Raw genomic sequence first — 17,643 nt, 5'->3', positions numbered from 1 at the left:
AATTGATCTGTTTTGTCCAGATGCTGTGAACTCACAATGAGCTTTTAATTTCCTCAGCAGAACTCAAGGTCAAAGCCAAGCTAATAAGAGACAAAGGACTGCATGACACCAAACTGTGATATTAGACCTGTACAGACTCCAATACGCCCCCAGCTATCTGGCACTATGTTTGTCTGACTGCTTAGCTCTATATCTGGCTGGCTGGCTGGCTGCTTGGTTCTCTCTGTCTGTCTGTTTGCTTGCCTGTATGTCACTGTCTGCCTTCCTGTCTGTCTGTTCTCTCTCTCACGCTCTCTCTGTGTCTCTGTCAATTCAACTGAATTTAAGGGGCTTTATTGGCATGGAAAACATATGTTTACATTGCCAAAGCAACTGAAATGGATAAACAAAAGTGAAATAACCAATAAAACACGAACAGTAAATATTACACTCACACAAGGTCCAAAAGAATAAAGACATTTCAAATGGCATATTATGTCTGTCTATATACAGTGTTGTAGCGATGTGCAAATAGTTAAAGTACAAAAGAGAAAATAAATAAATATCTCTTCCTCTTTCCAGCTGTCTTCACATGGTGCGACTGCCTTTATTTATCCTCTCTGAAGTGGTTGTTGGGAAATGTGGGTCTCCATGTTAATCATACCAATGAAGACACAAGTAGACTTATCCTCAGTGTTGTCAGGAAACCCCAGGGGTGTGTATTGTGTATTGCACAGTCATGCTTATATTTCTGCCTTATCTTCTATCAATATGCTTCCCCTTGGGCAAAGATGACAACCACAGTGGATAGTCTGTCTGAGATTAGGGAGATATAGGGGGAGCACAGCCAATAGGCATCCTTCTCCTTAATTACAATGTGTCTTCAGTGGGTTAGACATTACAGATCAAGGCTAGGCATCACTCCCATCTAAAACACTGGGTTGGGCACATTGGTAGCCCTAAGCATCAATTACCTTAGTTAGTCATGCACATAACCAGAGAAAATTCAAAGAAACAGTGTGCTATATTTGTAATGAGAAAGCTTATTGAATGATTACCAGAAAAATTGTAGTTTATCCGTGGTTTATATTTGGCCAGCAATGCTGTATTTCCACTCGGAAAATGTCACATCTAAATACAATATGCCTTCCTAAGTACAGAGTTGATATTTCTCCACAAATCTCAGTTTTACTGGTTACATAAGGTGATACAGGGCCAGTCCTAGCCTTTTTTGGGCCCTAAGCACCTCATGGGCAAAACATTTTAATGGCCCCACTTTTAAAAGTAGAGAGAAGAAAAGTTTTAAAACAGGTTTGCTGCAATTCTACAGATTTTGTCATGGGGTGGAGAGAAGATTTAGCAATTTTATTTAATATTTCATGCAATTCTACTCATTTTGTCATGGGGCAGAGCAAAAAAAATTCAGTTTTATCGCTAATTTCCAGCAATTCTACACATTTTGTCATGGGGTGGAGAGAAATTTTTGTAGTTTTAAAGATAAATTCCTTCAATTCTACACATTTTTCCATGAATTATGCCATGTCCTTTATTCCTCGAACAGTGGGGTCACGGCCAGGGTGTGCTATTATCAACAGCAACCCTGGAGCAATTAGGATTAAATGCCTTGCTCAAGTGCACATCGGCACATTTTTTACCTTGCCCCTGGGTAAGTGCCCTGTGTGCCTGGTAGGTAATTTGACCATGATTACTACAAGTTTAGATAGCTGGCTAAACGAATTTACCAATCTAGAAATGTTTTGCTGACATGGGCCAATTGAGTGACTGTCAGTAACTGCCATAACAAGAGAATAACAGATGTGTGCTTATGCACAACCAAATTGCACCTTTTGTATTCTGCTTTTATAGCTCAACAGTAAGTTGAAAATGCATTTATTTTTGGGTCTGGGGCTCGCTTGCTCTACGGGGCCCCAAGTGGTCACTTATCTCACTTATGCCTTGGGCTGAACCTGTCTGTATAAGTTACTGCACACATTAGATACACAGATCCTCCTTAAAGGTCAACTTAGATTCATATGTGGGTACTTTTGTAGCGAGGGCAAAGCACAAAGCCTCCCTGATAAATAGTACTGTACATGTTCATACATACTACTCTGACTACGGGTTTAATCTATTTTATGGCATTTTATTCCTACAGATTCTAAGATTTAGTGAAACAATATTCCTCCAGAGTGAGATCCAGGTTTGACATGTTCTCTATTCAGTGGACAGGATATAGATCAATAATATGACATTATATACGATCAAACAGTACATGTTATTGTTCTCTCATCAAGTTATGTCAAGTTGACCCTCAGGTTAATATGTTTTGCCTGATGTACCAGACAAATGTGGAGGAGAAGACAATTGGCATGCATCACTCTCTGTCCAGACATGAGTTATATACTCTCTGTTCATAACACCAGTCATACTGGTCACACAAATTTCCCACCCACACCACTGCCTGCACTCCCACAGTGTAATTTCAATCTCACAATTTATTGTACATGCAAAAAAAGTTAAAGTTAATAGAACCTTAAAACTGTTCAGCTGCCAACATACTATATGACTATTGTGTTTTAAACATCTGGTTTTCATAGTCCAATTAAATGAGTTATTTGTTGGAGTATGTCAACCCAGTGGGTACAAACATCAATTCAATGTCTATTCCATGTTGGTTCAAGTTATTTCATTGAAATTACATGAAAACAAGGTTGATTCAACCAGTGTGCCCAGTGGGAAGAGACTGCTTTGTGGAGTTTAGTACTGCATAAATTAACATAACGCATTGAAATATGTCCTTCAGAATTTCCACATAGATCTGGTATGCAGGCACACTCACAAGACACTGAGACTGTCTTGTATCATTTGTGAGTCAATCGAGATTTGTCATTGTTTCCAAATTCAGCTGATCAACCAATGAGAGAAGGGGCTTGCTTGCACAACACACCCATTGCCCTTCTCCTTCACATGGGAATCTGGTGTCCACCACGACGTTCTCAGTAAAGAGTGTATTGTTGTCCCTGGGGATGGCTGAGGTATACTTTTATGCCACACATCAATTCTGTAATACCTGTAGGATCAATGCAACATATCTTCGCGTTTAAAGTATAGCTTATTAGGCCTAACGGTTTAGTTGTGGGGGGGTTTTGTACGATATATTTTATAACAAATATGACATTATGCAAGTACATTTCAAATGATATTGACACATTTTATTCAGCACCAATAGTGTCTCTGCATTTAGCAGAATCCTACACACAAAACGTATCACTTTTCGCTATATAGAGATAGATCGAGATATAGTTGGACATACATAAATTACGATTCAAACAATGTCACTGGTTCTTCTCCAGTTTGTTGCATTGTGTCTGGTAGGCCTGATTCACAGAAGAGCACAAAACGGGAGCATGAGATTGTAGAGACTGCATAGCTCACACACCTATAGAAGCCCATTTCTGATGAATAAAAGTTATTATTTTTATTTTACGAAAATATATATTGAAAAAAAGTTTTAAAACGAATTAGGCTAAAGCATTAAATCTCTAAAGAAATAGCAAGTAAATCAATTTGGTGAACATTTTAATCATGACAAGATATTATTCTGAAATGAAGGATTACAAGTGAAAGCTATAGAACAGAAATATAACATTTCCACATTTAATGCGCATTGGTGAAGGCGCAGAGTTGCCAATGATTTTTGTTGCAATTTTGCATTTGGAACCAGCCCACTCATTTCAGACCAATGGAGTTTGTTTATTCAAATGAGCCTCTTATAAAGACAACTTGGGGCGGCAATTGTGTCAGACTTCGTAAGAAAGTTATTAACTCTCTGATCACAGTCAGACCACAGTTTTTAACCGGAGCTGTGATCCTACTGACTTATACAATTGGATCTACTACTCCTAAACCAATTTTCAAGGAACTTTTCATTCGGGACTTGACAGAGAAACGTCTAGATCAACAATAATATGGGAAAAGAAAATACCTATTTGGTCACCGTTTGGATAATTCTTGCAAATATCTGTGCATCTTTTTCAAGTACACCAGAACAAACACTTTTTGGTAAGTAAGGGATATGTCTCCTGTTTGTAGAGCTGACTTTGGCATTGTTAGAGAGAGGTTAAATTAATACATTATTTTCCTGGGGGCTGACTAGCCATCTGGCATTACGGGCAAATGCCAGATGGGTTGGTCAAGTTTTTTGTCCCCTGGGCCTGTCAATTTTTTTTTCTTTTTCACAAAAGTATAATTATTTTGATAATAATGGGTTCCTCAAGGAAAAATTGGTCCAGTGTGGGGGCCTCAGGAAAAATAATGGTCTGGTGTGTTAGAAATGCCAGGGCTGATTTCTGGTCCCAGTCTGCTCCTAGTTGAATTTCTCCCATAAAATAAACACTCAAGCCACCTGGAAGGAGCATAATTGGTGCAGCCATCTCCAACTGACCCATAGTAACCCAGAAAATAGTTTATGAAGTTGTTAGACCCACCTACCCCACCCCTCAGGTATCTTTTGTTTAGGGTGCGCAGTGGGAGCTCTTTCCAACCATTGCAACAACAACAAAAATTGGATCCGAAAGAAAATGAGGAAGAAAATAATTATTTGCAAATTCAAGTGCAATTACAACAATACTTTGAGAACTAAAATATGTTAGCATTTTTTAATGCAAAATAACTATTTTTCATTTGTTTTACACATTTTTGCATAATAACACACACACATATATATATATATATATTATAATTAACATTATATTCAATATTTAATGTGGTCAATAGGCTTATTTGTGATTTGTTTTGTGTGAAATAGCATTACTAGAAAATGTGGAATCATGAATGAATGTTTGGTTGGTAGAAATGCAAGTGGCAAAAGGGGGCGACACTTGACTGTTAAAACTTTTCATGATTTATTTTATCATGCTGTTAATTGGACTAGATTATACCAATTGATAAACTGATAAATTCTGCAGATTGTGTTTTTGTAATTATTTTCTTCCAAGATAGTCAGAGTGTGAATATAAAAAGCTGAATTGCCACCACTTGAAAGATCCAATAAAAAATACTGGAATTTGTTTCCTTGTAAAGAAATTGTAGATGCTGGATTTGGTTTGTCATGCAAATCAGAAGTACATTTTTGGTGGTGGTAAAGGGTTTGAATTTCTAGTGACTGCCTTGTGCAATCATGATTATGACAAACTCTTCACTAATATGACATCTAGAATGAGTTTCAATATGTATCTGGTTGAAAATGTAAACAATCGTATTGACTCCCCTGCATTGTGCATAATAATAACCTGTATGCTATTAGAACAGGATGTTTGTTTAAAGCTCTAACATGCAAGATTATGCACTAGTAGTAAAGCGAGCGGCAGGTAGTGTAGCGGTTAAGAGCATTAGGCAAGTAACCAAAAGGTCACTGGTTTGAATCCCTGAGCCGACTAGTTGACAAATCTGCCGATGTGCCGTTGAGCAAGGCACTTAACACCATATTGTCCTTTAAATTGCTCTAGATAAGAGTGCCTGCTAAATGACAAAAACATGTAAAAATCATCACTCTATGCAGGTAACAACAACTCTACTGAATGGCTTGAGGACCTCACTGACATTGTATCCAAGTTCTCCCTGAGAACCGCTGAGGTACCAGATGATGACCTGTGCTACATTGTTCCTGGCCAGCCCTTAACCATCCCAGAGTGTGAATTCAACCCAGAGACTCAGACGTTCGTGGTTATTCATGGATGGACGGTAAAAAGCTTTGACATTCTATTATGATTGATTATCACTAAAGCATAAATTGTTTACCATCATTTGAATAAGCTGTATTGTTTATATTATGAGCGAAATAACTCAACAATAATTGTCCCTAAAAATAGATTCAGCAATGATAACTAGATGCATGATGAGAAGCCTCCCGCTGTCCCTAGTTATAACGCTCCAGTGCTCATTCATGTGTTAAAGTGCTGACACTTGGCTGGTCTTCAATCAGTGCAGTGAGCAGACAATGGGGGACAGGGCCACATTGGGTCACGCCAGCCACTGACCCTAGAACTGTGTCTCTTCCAGGTCACAGGGCTATTTGAGAGCTGGGTCCCTAAGCTGGTGACAGCGCTGTATGAGAGGGAGCCCAAGGCCAACGTTATCGTGGTGGACTGGCTGACCCGGGCCCAGCAGCACTACCCTACCTCCGCCGCTTACACCAAGCTGGTGGGCAGAGACGTAGCCAAGTTTGTCAACTGGCTGCAGGTAAGTGATCTCAAGGTCACTGTGTACACAGAAAAGAATATAATATTAACTGGGTGGTTCGAGCCTGAATGCTGATTGGCCGAAAGCCGTGGTATATCAGGCCGTATACCAGGGTTATGACAAAAACATTTTTTAAAGCTCTTAATTACATTGGTAACCAGTTTAAAACAGCAATAACGCACCTGACATTGGTAATGAGGCATTGGTAATATACCACGGCTAAGGGCTGTATCCAGGCACTCGTGCTAAGGACTGCCCTTAGCCGTTGTATATTGGCTATATACAACACCCCCTTCGGCCCTTATTGCTTAAATATAAGCTTCACAGAATGGCCTGATTTCTAACTTGAGATCAGACTTTCAGGCAGTAGTGTAAATGGGTGAGTTGAACAAAAGTTGTATCTGAAGTTTGGAATCGATCTAGTTATTAAAAATACACTGAACAAAAATATAAGCGCAACATGTAAAGTGTTTATCCCATGTGTCATGAGCTTAAATAAAATATCCCAGAAATGTTCCATAGTCACAAAAAGCTTATTTCTCCAAAATGTTGTGCACAAATTTGTTTACATCCATGTTAGTGAGCATTTCTCCTTTGCCAAATTAATCCATCCCCCTGACAGGTTTGGCATATCAAGAAACTGCATGATCCTTACACAGGTGCACCTTGTGCAGGGGACAATACAATTCCACTCTAAAATGTGCCGTTTTGTCACGCGGAATTGGCATGCTGACTAAAGGAATGTCCACCCGTGCTGTTGCCAGAAAATGTAATGTTAATTTCTCTACCGTAAGCCACCTCCATCGTCGGTTTAGAGAATTTGGCAGTACGCCCAACTGGCCTCACAACCGCAGACCACATGTATGGCGTCATCTGGGCGAGTGGTTTACTGATGACAACGTTGTGAACAGAGTGCCCCATGGTGGCGGTGGGATTGTAGTATAGGCAGGCATAAACTACGGACAATGAACACAATTACATTTTATCGATGGCGATTTAAATGCACAAAGATACTGTGACGAGATCCTAAGGCCCATTGTGAGGCAATTAAAAAAAAAAGATATCTGTGACCAAAAGATGCATATCTGTATTCCCAGTGATGTGAAATCCATAGATTAGGCCCTAATAAATGTATTTCAAATGACTGATTTCCTTATATGAACTGTAACTCAGTAAAATCTGTGAAATGAATGCGTGTTGCGTTTATGTTTTTGTTCAGTATACTGTATATTATTGGTGATACAATGTTTTAGAAGTCAGAGTTGTGGATGTGTTTTCCTCCTGGTTCTGATTTAGTATGCCTCATAAAGGCTTTTTACTGCCATGTTGTTGATCCGCATCATTACACAGCACATTATTGATAGAAGCAGCACATGTGAAGCATATTGTCTGCTAGAAAAATACTTTAGGGCAAGGGAGGACACATTGGTATGATAAACCGCCTGAAATGGTTACATGTGAAAGCAGACAGTATAACTGACGTAACAGAATATACTTGAAAGGGTGTTAGCATCACATAACCATGGCATAAGAAGTTTCACAGCTAAGTCTTTACACAGTCACACTTGACAGCCTAGGAATTAGGAATAAACCATTTTTGTTTTCCCCCCTTGTCAGAAAACACTGGACTACCCCTGGGAGAGGATACATCTGCTGGGATACAGTCTGGGGGCTCATGTAGCCGGCATCGCCGGTTTCCTCACCAACCACAAAGTCAGCAGGATCACAGGTGAGCAGACAGTCCTTCTCTGCTGAAGAGGTTTTATTGTTTGTCTATCAGTCTGTCACTACATGTACCATGGATGCAAACATACATGCACAGGCCTACATATGCAAGTTCTACCCCAATGAATTTAGCCTCAATAGTCCCTGAGTTTGTCTCCATAAAGTTTACTCAACTATGAAATCTCTTTGACCTGCTTAGAATATTAAAATATTTATCCCTAAACCAGATCAGGCCCTGGAGGCAGCATACCATTAAACACCATAATCACATCCATTGAGTACATTGTGGCTTTACTTCAGTCCTGGAAGCACACTGAGGCTTTTGCCTGCATGTTCTCATGCACAGTATTACAGATGGACTGTGACTGTTCTCTCCCTCTCTACTTCCCCCTTCTCTCTCCTTCCATCCGTCTCCCAGGTTTGGACCCAGCCGGCCCGACCTTTGAGCACGCTGACAACCAGACCACCCTGTCCCCTGATGATGCTCTCTTCGTGGACGTCCTGCACACCAACACCCGGGGCTCCCCAGACCGCAGCATCGGCATCCAGAGACCGGTGGGCCATGTGGACATCTACCCCAACGGAGGAACCTTCCAGCCAGGCTGTGACCTGCAGAACACCATGATGATGATTGCCACCACAGGCATCCATAGTACGTACTATAACTTAACACTGCAATGTAATAAAATCACACTCTGTTATTACAGTGTAGTAAATCTTCATGAGGTGTGTTTCTTTAAGTTTGAATATCTGCATCAGGTACTTTGACTCCATTAAAAGTGTCATTTTCAATGTCTTAACTTTTCTTTAACTTTAAGTCTGAATAAGCAAATGTCACAGACATGGTTGCACAGTTAGTCCGGTGAATATATGAGAATCAGCCAGTGATTTAGTCATCATGGTCCTAATGGTCTTGTTTTATGTGGGTCCTGTGTAGATATGGACCAGATTGTGAAGTGTTCCCACGAGCGCTCCATCCACCTGTTCATCGACTCGCTGGTGAATGCAGCAGAGCATCAGACCATGGCCTACCGCTGCAGCTCCAAGGAGGCCTTCATGAAGGGAATGTGTCTCAACTGCCGCAAGAACCGTTGCAACAAGGTGGGCTACGGCGTCAACAAGGTCCGCCTGCCCCGGAGCACCAAGATGTACCTCAAGACCCGTGAGACGATGCCCTTCAAACGTAAGAGCGAGAGAGATGTAGGGGAATTGCTTTAGGATGAGAGAGCACTCATGCACAAAGGAACAATTGGATTAATCTTTCTCACAACAGAAGGTTCACTCCCTGGCACTAAAATAGATTTTCATAAGTTAAGACTTGATGTACATTTGTGACCAAATCCTCAATGCATTGGTCCAGAAGGCTAAATGTAGTTACTGTAGTGGTGGCATGGAACTAGGCTTAGCTCAAGCTGGCCTTGAGAGCTTTAACTGAACACAGAGTCTCTTTACCAGGCCATGTATGTTACATTAGTACAACGGGGCCCCAGTGCACATACTGTACCAGTACTAGATAACCCTGTTCAAACAGTGTGACTTCTGAAGTCTACACAAGTCCCTCCTTTATCAGTTCCTCCTGACTCCCTATCCATAAAAGATTTCATAACATATGCCCAGCCTGCGTCAATTTTTAACCCCCCTCACCCCACTATTGTAGGATTGGCACAGTCTAACACATCTGATACGTTAGTGGCATCAAGGTCAAACCAAAACAAGCAGGGGGGATAAAACAAGGTTTATGGTGCAAGCCATGAAAGTCACATTAGAGTGAGTCTATTAGTATTTCAGTAGTGGCTGTAGTTTGGTAACTTGACACCACTGCATGTGATTGCTTACAGTGTAAAGTTAGAGGATACTTTACATGCCAATTCTATTCGTTAATGCGTAATCTGAAGTTAAACATTTTCCTTCCCTTAGTCATCCTTAGTCATGGCAGTAAGCAGAGCTATAATATGGGTATGTAAAGACAAGTTATAATCATGGAGGTACTACAGTTCTGTGGGAGCAGAATAAGGATCTTTAGCTTTAACTGTGGGCATCAGTGATGGGACAATGTCCACATGCCACAAACACTTCAAACAGTTGGAGAATGTGTCTCAACTGGGCACACTGCAGGTATTTGCATAGGCAAACATACTCAGGGTTTCAGACGTCTGTGTGGCGTGGTTCTAAATTAAGGTCTCCGTCATTCTTTCCACAGTTTTCCATTACCAAGTGAAGGTGCATTTCTTCAGCAGCGAGAAACTGGACTACACTGAGCAGCCCATGAAAATCTCTCTGTACGGAACCCATGATGAGAAGACAGACATTCCCTACATCATGTACGTGTAGTTTGATATTAAAGAAAATAATAAAATCATTATTATTTATTTTTTATATACTTAGTTGTCTAGAAATGCTTGATATCATTTCTATACATATCCAAACGTACAAATATTATACACTGACATAATTAACCCCAGAGATATCACCTCGTTGCCTCTCCTCAGCTGGGTACTGTATACAGTACAGAAGGTGAACTGACCCCCTAACCTTTGACCTGTGTGTGACCTCTCAGGCCGTTCCTGAACACTAACAGCACCGTGTCCTTCCTGCTGACCACCGACGTGGACATCGGGGAGCTGCTTATGGTCAAGCTGCGTTGGGAGAAAGATGCTTACTTCAGCTGGTCTGACTGGTGGGGTAACAGCAACTTCCACATCCGCAAAATGCGTGTCAAGGCCGGGGAGACTCAGTCCAAGTAAGTTATCATGATAATGATGAACTGAATATTCCAATTGATGAGATGGATCAATCAAAACCCAGCAGTACTGTGGACAATATATGAATATCTTTGACACTGCACATCATCTTTCACATTGCCAGTCTTTGAAGTTGTATGATACATGTTTCAGAAGGCGTTACTGATAGTCTTTACTGTCTGACTCCAGGGTGATCTTCAGTGCTAAAGATGGAGAGTTTGCCTACCTCGTCAGAGGAAAAGACGACGCAGTCTTTGTCAAATCAAAAGAGGACAACATGAGCCGGAAAGAGAAAACGTAAGAAATCTAGAACATTTTGGAAACTTTGTGAAACTTTGAATGCATAAAAATCTATCATATCCAAAGTTAGGATTCAGAACTTCCTTCCTCATTTTCTCTTCTCTCTTATCTTTAGGATGCACAGGCTCAAGATGCAGGGAAGCCTCTTCAAGAAGAACACTGCATGAAGCAGCACTTGAATACAGTCTGCACTGCAGCCCACAGCCAAAGCTGGATGAAGCCAGGGAGAACGTGCTGGAGAGAAGATAAGAGATGTTAGTCTTTGACATGTACCGTTTTCTGCCTTCCATTCTGTCATGTCATCTCCACCCCCAAGCACAATCTATATCACTTTATCCACTGTGCTGGGAGTCAGTTTATGGTATTTTTCTTCTATTAACCATCATCATGGAGAGTGTTACAAATGTCATTCTAAAATCAGCTTTTTCATGGTTTTGACTTTGTCTAACGTTGCTACATTATCTTTGTTATCCTTCATCTGTGTCCATGTATACAAATCACATCAATGTATTTCTAACCCTATACTGGGTAGTTCCGATTCAAACTTTTGATTCAAAGAGATTAATAGCTTCTGCTTTTAAGAAAGCTTTTTGACACATTCGGTATGCACACTATAATAGTCATGTCACTAATGCCATCGTGCCTAAACAACTAACTGCCACCACCACAGGGACCAAAGATGGTGACACTGTCTCCTGAATTGAATATTACAGTGATCCGTGTACATGGCTTTTCAATCAGTGTTATACAGTATATATGAGTTGTTGTAGATTAATTCCCTGCTTGTTCTTTGTGTGCATTTGGTTATTGTGTTTGGCAGGGGTCACTTTAAGGGCGTGAATCCACGTCAGTCAATTTGATCATTCAACAACTAGTCTAACTGGATTGTTGTTTAGATTCATATTTAATTGGCCACTTGACTTGAGAAGATAGAGGTCACAAGCAGAAGTTAGCATTTCCTGAAAACTTGTATAACTTCTTTTATAGGTCAAAAATGATGTGGAAACAATTACCTTAACCCTATTGGTCAATCATGCCCTTTTGAAAGGTCAAACAAAATGCTACACTAAATACAGAACATATCTGTGAGCCTTTGCAAACATTGGTGGACAGCCCTACATTATAGCCATAATGCATCCCAATAATGTTTCATATTCTATTTATTGAATGTACCTGTATATATTTGTATATTAAGCTGTAATATATTTGGGCAAGTTTCCATTGCTGTCTTTGTTTTTATAGATTAATCTTTGTGATTTTACACGTGTGGCTTTGGACAGACTGATCAAATTTGTCTCCATGCCAGCTGATGAGTACATTTACTTTTATGAACTGAAATGCAGTGCACTGTATGAAGGAAAATCATGATACTTTAATAAAGTGAGTACATTATACATCTGGGTATTATTGGATTTACTACTCCCCTGATCTACATATTGTGTTCTTGAATTCCTTATCTTGTTCTAACCCTAGAACATGTAACTAGATACAACATGTAGCTATTCTTAGGACATTATTAAAATCTCTGTCAACATCACTCAATAGTGTATAATTGTTGGCAATACATAATTTACAAGACTGACTATATAAGCATATAGTCGGCAGGTAGTCTGGTGGTTCGAGGCGAACCAGCAGCCGGAGGGTTGCCAGTTCGACTCCTGGGTCTGATGGGAAAAATCTGGCGGGAAGTGAGCTGGCAACTGGAATCTGGTATCAAACCCTAGATGCCATTGCCTGCCATTGTGCCCTTGAGCAAGGCACTTAACCCAAACAACAACAGCCCCCCTGGGCCCAGTATGGCAGCCCCACACACCACTCCAAAACTTTATAAGTACAGTATGTGTGTCTTTAGGAGGGGTTGTGTTAAAAGCGGAACTCAAATTTCGGTTGGACCTTGAGTACAATTGACCAAAAAAGCATTCTTAATCTCTTGATATAATCGCATGCTGAACCTAGTGCCATCAATATAGAGGCAGTTGTCATTCACAGGTATTATCAATATTTGCAAACAAGCATAAGAGAAATAACACTAATATAATTTGATGTGGATGGCTACTGTTGTAATAGTAGTGTTATTACTCCTGTGCTTAAAACACAGTGGTCTCATTGTGCCTAATCTGACACCTGCGGCTCATTAAACCTTACGTCTGACATGTGCTAGTAGCACAACATCCACATTAGAGCCTATCATCAGTACCCTAAAATACCAAAACAAGTTACGCAACACCTAGTGGCAATACACAGAGAAATAGTTTTGGACCCCAAATTCCCTGAGTTGGAAATACATGGTAGAATTCCATGAAAACAGTGAGGTTATTGGGTAATTATTGGAATTTGGACCATCCAAAAAATAAGGAAACATGATAGGATAGATATTTTCCCATGACTCACTACTGTGAGTACTGTACAAAACAACATGAGATAGATGACACATTGTTAACATTTTGCTTTAAATCATTCATTAATACACATTTTTCATGGAATAAGAAGATATGTCTTGAAAGTATGTGGCGAAAACATGGAAACCATCTGTCATCCGGTAAATTACAGTCGGATTGAGGAATGACACTGATGTGTTTAAGCAATCCAGTCTGCCTGTGTTCCCTCAGGGGTGATGGGTCTAAGTAGGTACTGGACAGAGATAGGGTTAGGAAACCTCCTCCCTCCCTTGAGGTCATTGAAATATTTCCTTATTGTGTTTTTGTGTTTGTGTACGACTGTAACCCCTACAAAGGTGTGGTTAAAACCTTACATTTCACTGAACTTATTGTCACCAGAATGCCTCTCTAAGATGTTATTGTCATTTTTCCATTGGACTTCTTATGAAAAGCTCCCAAAAAAAGCAAACAACACGAGACAAATGTTTGCAGTGAAGATGTAATAGTTCTGAAGAATTTTACAGATGTTCCTAATGGGAAAATATCCACTTCTGGCTCATTTAGCTACACAACACACTATACATCACAACCATGATAAATAAACTAGGATATCTTTACACATGGTAAGAACTTCCTGAAGCCATTAGAACCACACATGTCATTCTTAAAAAGAACCCTGGAAAAAGCAGTCCAGAACAATTTATCACTTCCAAAACTTTGGACAGCAGTTGGCTTCCAAACCACACCAATTTACTGGCTCTTGCAAATCTCTACAGTACAGTTTCCAACATTATCTCATCAAAATGAACTACGTCACCATAACACTGAATGAGATGCTTCCCTCCAAAATCGAATCAGCTTCCCTCCAGAATTGCAGCACCGTAGCAATGGGGAGTGATTGCATCTGTTTTTCTAATACTGCTGTTCCTTCTTTACAGGGAAACTCGGTCAAGTTCCTAGAAAAGCAACATTAGATTGGATGACGACTGGAACGCTACAAGAGCTGCTTTTTCTGGGGGGAGCAGCAGGGTATATGTGTGTTGAATCTGGCAACAGTACAATAAGACAACTGCTGTGGGGATTTTCCCCCCTTTGTCCCACTTGTTCCATAACAACAGTGACAAATACCAGCATCAGAGCCAAACTTTGTTTCTCATTCTGAGCGACCAGGGGCCTCTGATAGGTTTGTCAGGGCGTCCCCTCTGGACTTTTCCTTGGCGCTTGACAACAATGGTCCACCATAGAGGCTAGACACACTTACCATGTGCACATTCTTGAAGGAAAGCATGTGACCCTAGCAGGTGACATTATTCTTAGTCCTACGTACACACTTGTGCACTGCTTAGATAATGGAAACACAGGACTGGTCCAACAGACCTCTGAGGCTGACCAACCACAATTCACACGGACTCCAGATCCCTACTGACTGATACAGTATGTCAAATGTTGAGAAGATCAACGGTCTTAAGTGAGGAAGCGGGTTAAAATCAAACTAGGCCTATGTCATGCTGATTGGTTGTAGACCTATTCCTCCCATAGTACAACCAGTGGGTATCCCAGCATAAAGAGTCAAACACCAACTAACTAAAAGCATTTGTTCATTTGTTATTAATCTCCCACAGAGATCACATGATAGTTAGGCTACATCTCTGAATGTACCTAAGCAAATGATCAAACTAAACATCCAATTGAAATTGGCTTTGCAACAGAAAGCAAGTTTGGATAAGCTCAAATGCTGTTTTGTTAGAAAGCAGGGGAGAAATGTTGTTGAAGCGATCTTGCATCATTACTAGACCACAATTTCTACGTAAGTCAAGGGGCTATGGATGTATAACATGGTGAATGGTGGCTAGGGTAAGAGGCTGGGGGAAAGGGGGTAGAGGTGTGGTTGGTTAGGATTGGACTATGATTTATACTGGCCCATCTGGCCTCCTCCACTCAGTGCAGTCTTCTGGAACTAAAGACAGTAATGTTGATGACATCACAGGTTTCGCACATTGCTTCTCATAACATGATGTTCCACTTTAGTTGTGCACCTAAACCCCACATAGCTCACTTAACACATACCTGCTATAGGAAACAGTCCCCTCAAACAGACCTAATGTGGGCTGAGGTTCCCCTTGCATGGAAAAACGCCATAAAACCCTCTGCACTGTGATATGTTGTAAAGGGAAAAAAACATGATCATATGTCCAATAGTTATGGCGTCATCAATCAATAAATCAATTGACAAAATAACTCAAACCCAGCTAGTACATTTGGTTCCTTGGAAGTTGTGGGAACGTATGTTTTTGGTTTCCATTGGCTGTAGAAACGAAGCCATATGTTTCCTGAATAGTGAAACAGATTTTTTTTTTAACATTCTGAGAACAGAAGTGAAAATTTCACCTGTGGTTTTTAGGATGTAGGGAGATTCTGAAAACGTTTTACTCTGGTTCCTTGACATATAGCGAAGGGCTATTCTTAGCACGACGCAACGAGGAGAGCCTGGATACAGCCCTTAGCCGTGGTATATTGGCAATATACCACAAACTAGTTACTTACGTAATTGGAGAAGTAAAAACAAATGTTTTGTCATACCCGTGGTATACGGTCTGATGGTATACGGTCTTTCAGCCCAGTTTATAATTTTAAATAACATTCTTAGAACATTCTCTGAGCGTTACTAAAGGTGTTGTTATGGTTTTTATGGAAAGTTTTCTTAACGTTCTCGGAACAATTTGAGAACAGGACTTTTTAAATAGAGATGTTGTAAGGGTCATGCCACTTCTACGGGCTTCAATTAGTTTACAATTACCCTAGACCACATCCCTTCCCTCCACATCTGTCTCTGCTCCCTTAATCACCCCTACTCTACCCTTTTCACTGTTCCCCGATATAAACCGCATGCTCCTTCCTACCTTACTTCAGATTATGCTTGGTGTTTCCCTATCCTTCACCTGTCCAGTGTGCATGATATGATGAAGTAAGTTCCCCTATGTTATTTTATTGTAGGAGAAATGTAAGTGAACTGTATTATGAGGCCTAAACTCATAGCATGTCCTTTATATCCATGCTATTGCTCCTTTATGTTATTCCTGGCAGTCTCCTTAGTTTATAGATGTTATGTTAAGCCTTTTTCCCCATAGTCACCTGGCACTACTTTGTCATGTCTGCACCATTTTGTTGTGTTCCTAATGTTTCCCTTTTGTATTTCCCTTCCAGACCACCACATCCAATCTATCTCCAAGGCCTTACAAGCCACAACTTCTAACACATCCTTCCCACCGGCTTTATAAAACCATCCAACCCCACCCCCACCCGCAATCTCCTTATTTGCATTTTGACCAATGCGCCATGGTGGCAGCAGAAGTTAGTCCACCAAAAGCCTAGTCCTTTTCTTCAAGAACCATGAGGAAATGTTATGCTGAAGTACTGAAATTCCCACAGAACGTTTTGTAATGTTCTCTGAACTATTTGAGAACATTCCCAATGTCAAATCAATTAGAGAATTACTTGTCCCAGACCTGATGTTTTCAACTCTCTAGAGACATCAGGAGTGGTAGAGATACTCTTTATGATCGGCTATGAAAAGCCAACTGACATTTACTCCTGAGGTGCTGACTTGCTGCACCCTCGACAACTACTGTGATTATTATTATTTGACCATTCTGGTCATTTATGAACATTTGAACATCTTGGCCATGTTCTGTTATAATCTCCACCCGGCACAGCCAGAAGAGGACTGGCCATCCCTCATAGCCTGGTTCCTCTCTAGGTTTCTTGCTAGGTTTTGGCCTTTCTAGGGAGTTTTTCCTAGCCACCGTGCTTCTACAACTGCATTGCTTGCTGTTTGGGGTTTTAGGCTGGGTTTCTGTACAACACTTTGAGATATCAGCTGATGTACGAAGGGCTATTTAAATACATTTGATTTGATTTGATTTGAGAGAACATTACAGAAATCTAACTGTTTGAACTTTTAGGAAAGGTTCCGTCAAAGCAATGAAATACGAATATTATTTTGTTTGGTCAAGTTCCTTAAATGTGAGTGTTCCCTAAGCCAAGCAACGATCCTGCACCATTCCCAGAAAGTTGTATGATGAAGCGTTAAATGAACAATTTATTTTCAGGCATGAAACTTCCCTCATGAAGTCAAGAGCAAGGCCATTTGTAGCTATGGGCAACAGCAAATTCAGTCTACTCAGATCTGATTTAACATTTGCCTGTGCTATTTCACATAGTAAATAACAATCGCTTGAATAAAATTATTAACTTCATTGCCAGTTATCAATGTCTTACAT

The 17,643-nt window shown here is 40.4% G+C and overlaps 1 protein-coding gene across 1 annotated transcript; it reads left to right on the top strand.

The window, feature by feature from the left end:
• The first annotated feature begins 3,772 nt into the window (after nucleotides 1-3,772).
• On the top strand, nucleotides 3,773-12,379 carry LOC112252199 (lipoprotein lipase). The gene is made up of 10 exons (XM_024423232.2): nucleotides 3,773-4,041; nucleotides 5,540-5,721; nucleotides 6,040-6,219; nucleotides 7,837-7,948; nucleotides 8,363-8,596; nucleotides 8,882-9,127; nucleotides 10,145-10,265; nucleotides 10,502-10,684; nucleotides 10,875-10,982; nucleotides 11,101-12,379. Exons 1-10 carry the CDS (start codon nucleotides 3,948-3,950, stop codon nucleotides 11,150-11,152), a joined length of 1,512 nt encoding a protein of 503 aa, XP_024279000.1. The 5' UTR covers nucleotides 3,773-3,947; the 3' UTR covers nucleotides 11,153-12,379.
• The last annotated feature ends 5,264 nt before the right edge of the window (nucleotides 12,380-17,643 follow it).

Source organism: Oncorhynchus tshawytscha, linkage group LG06, assembly GCF_018296145.1.
Source record: "Oncorhynchus tshawytscha isolate Ot180627B linkage group LG06, Otsh_v2.0, whole genome shotgun sequence".
NCBI classification, from domain to species: domain Eukaryota; kingdom Metazoa; phylum Chordata; class Actinopteri; order Salmoniformes; family Salmonidae; genus Oncorhynchus; species Oncorhynchus tshawytscha.
This window is presented reverse-complemented; position numbering and strand designations above follow the sequence as displayed.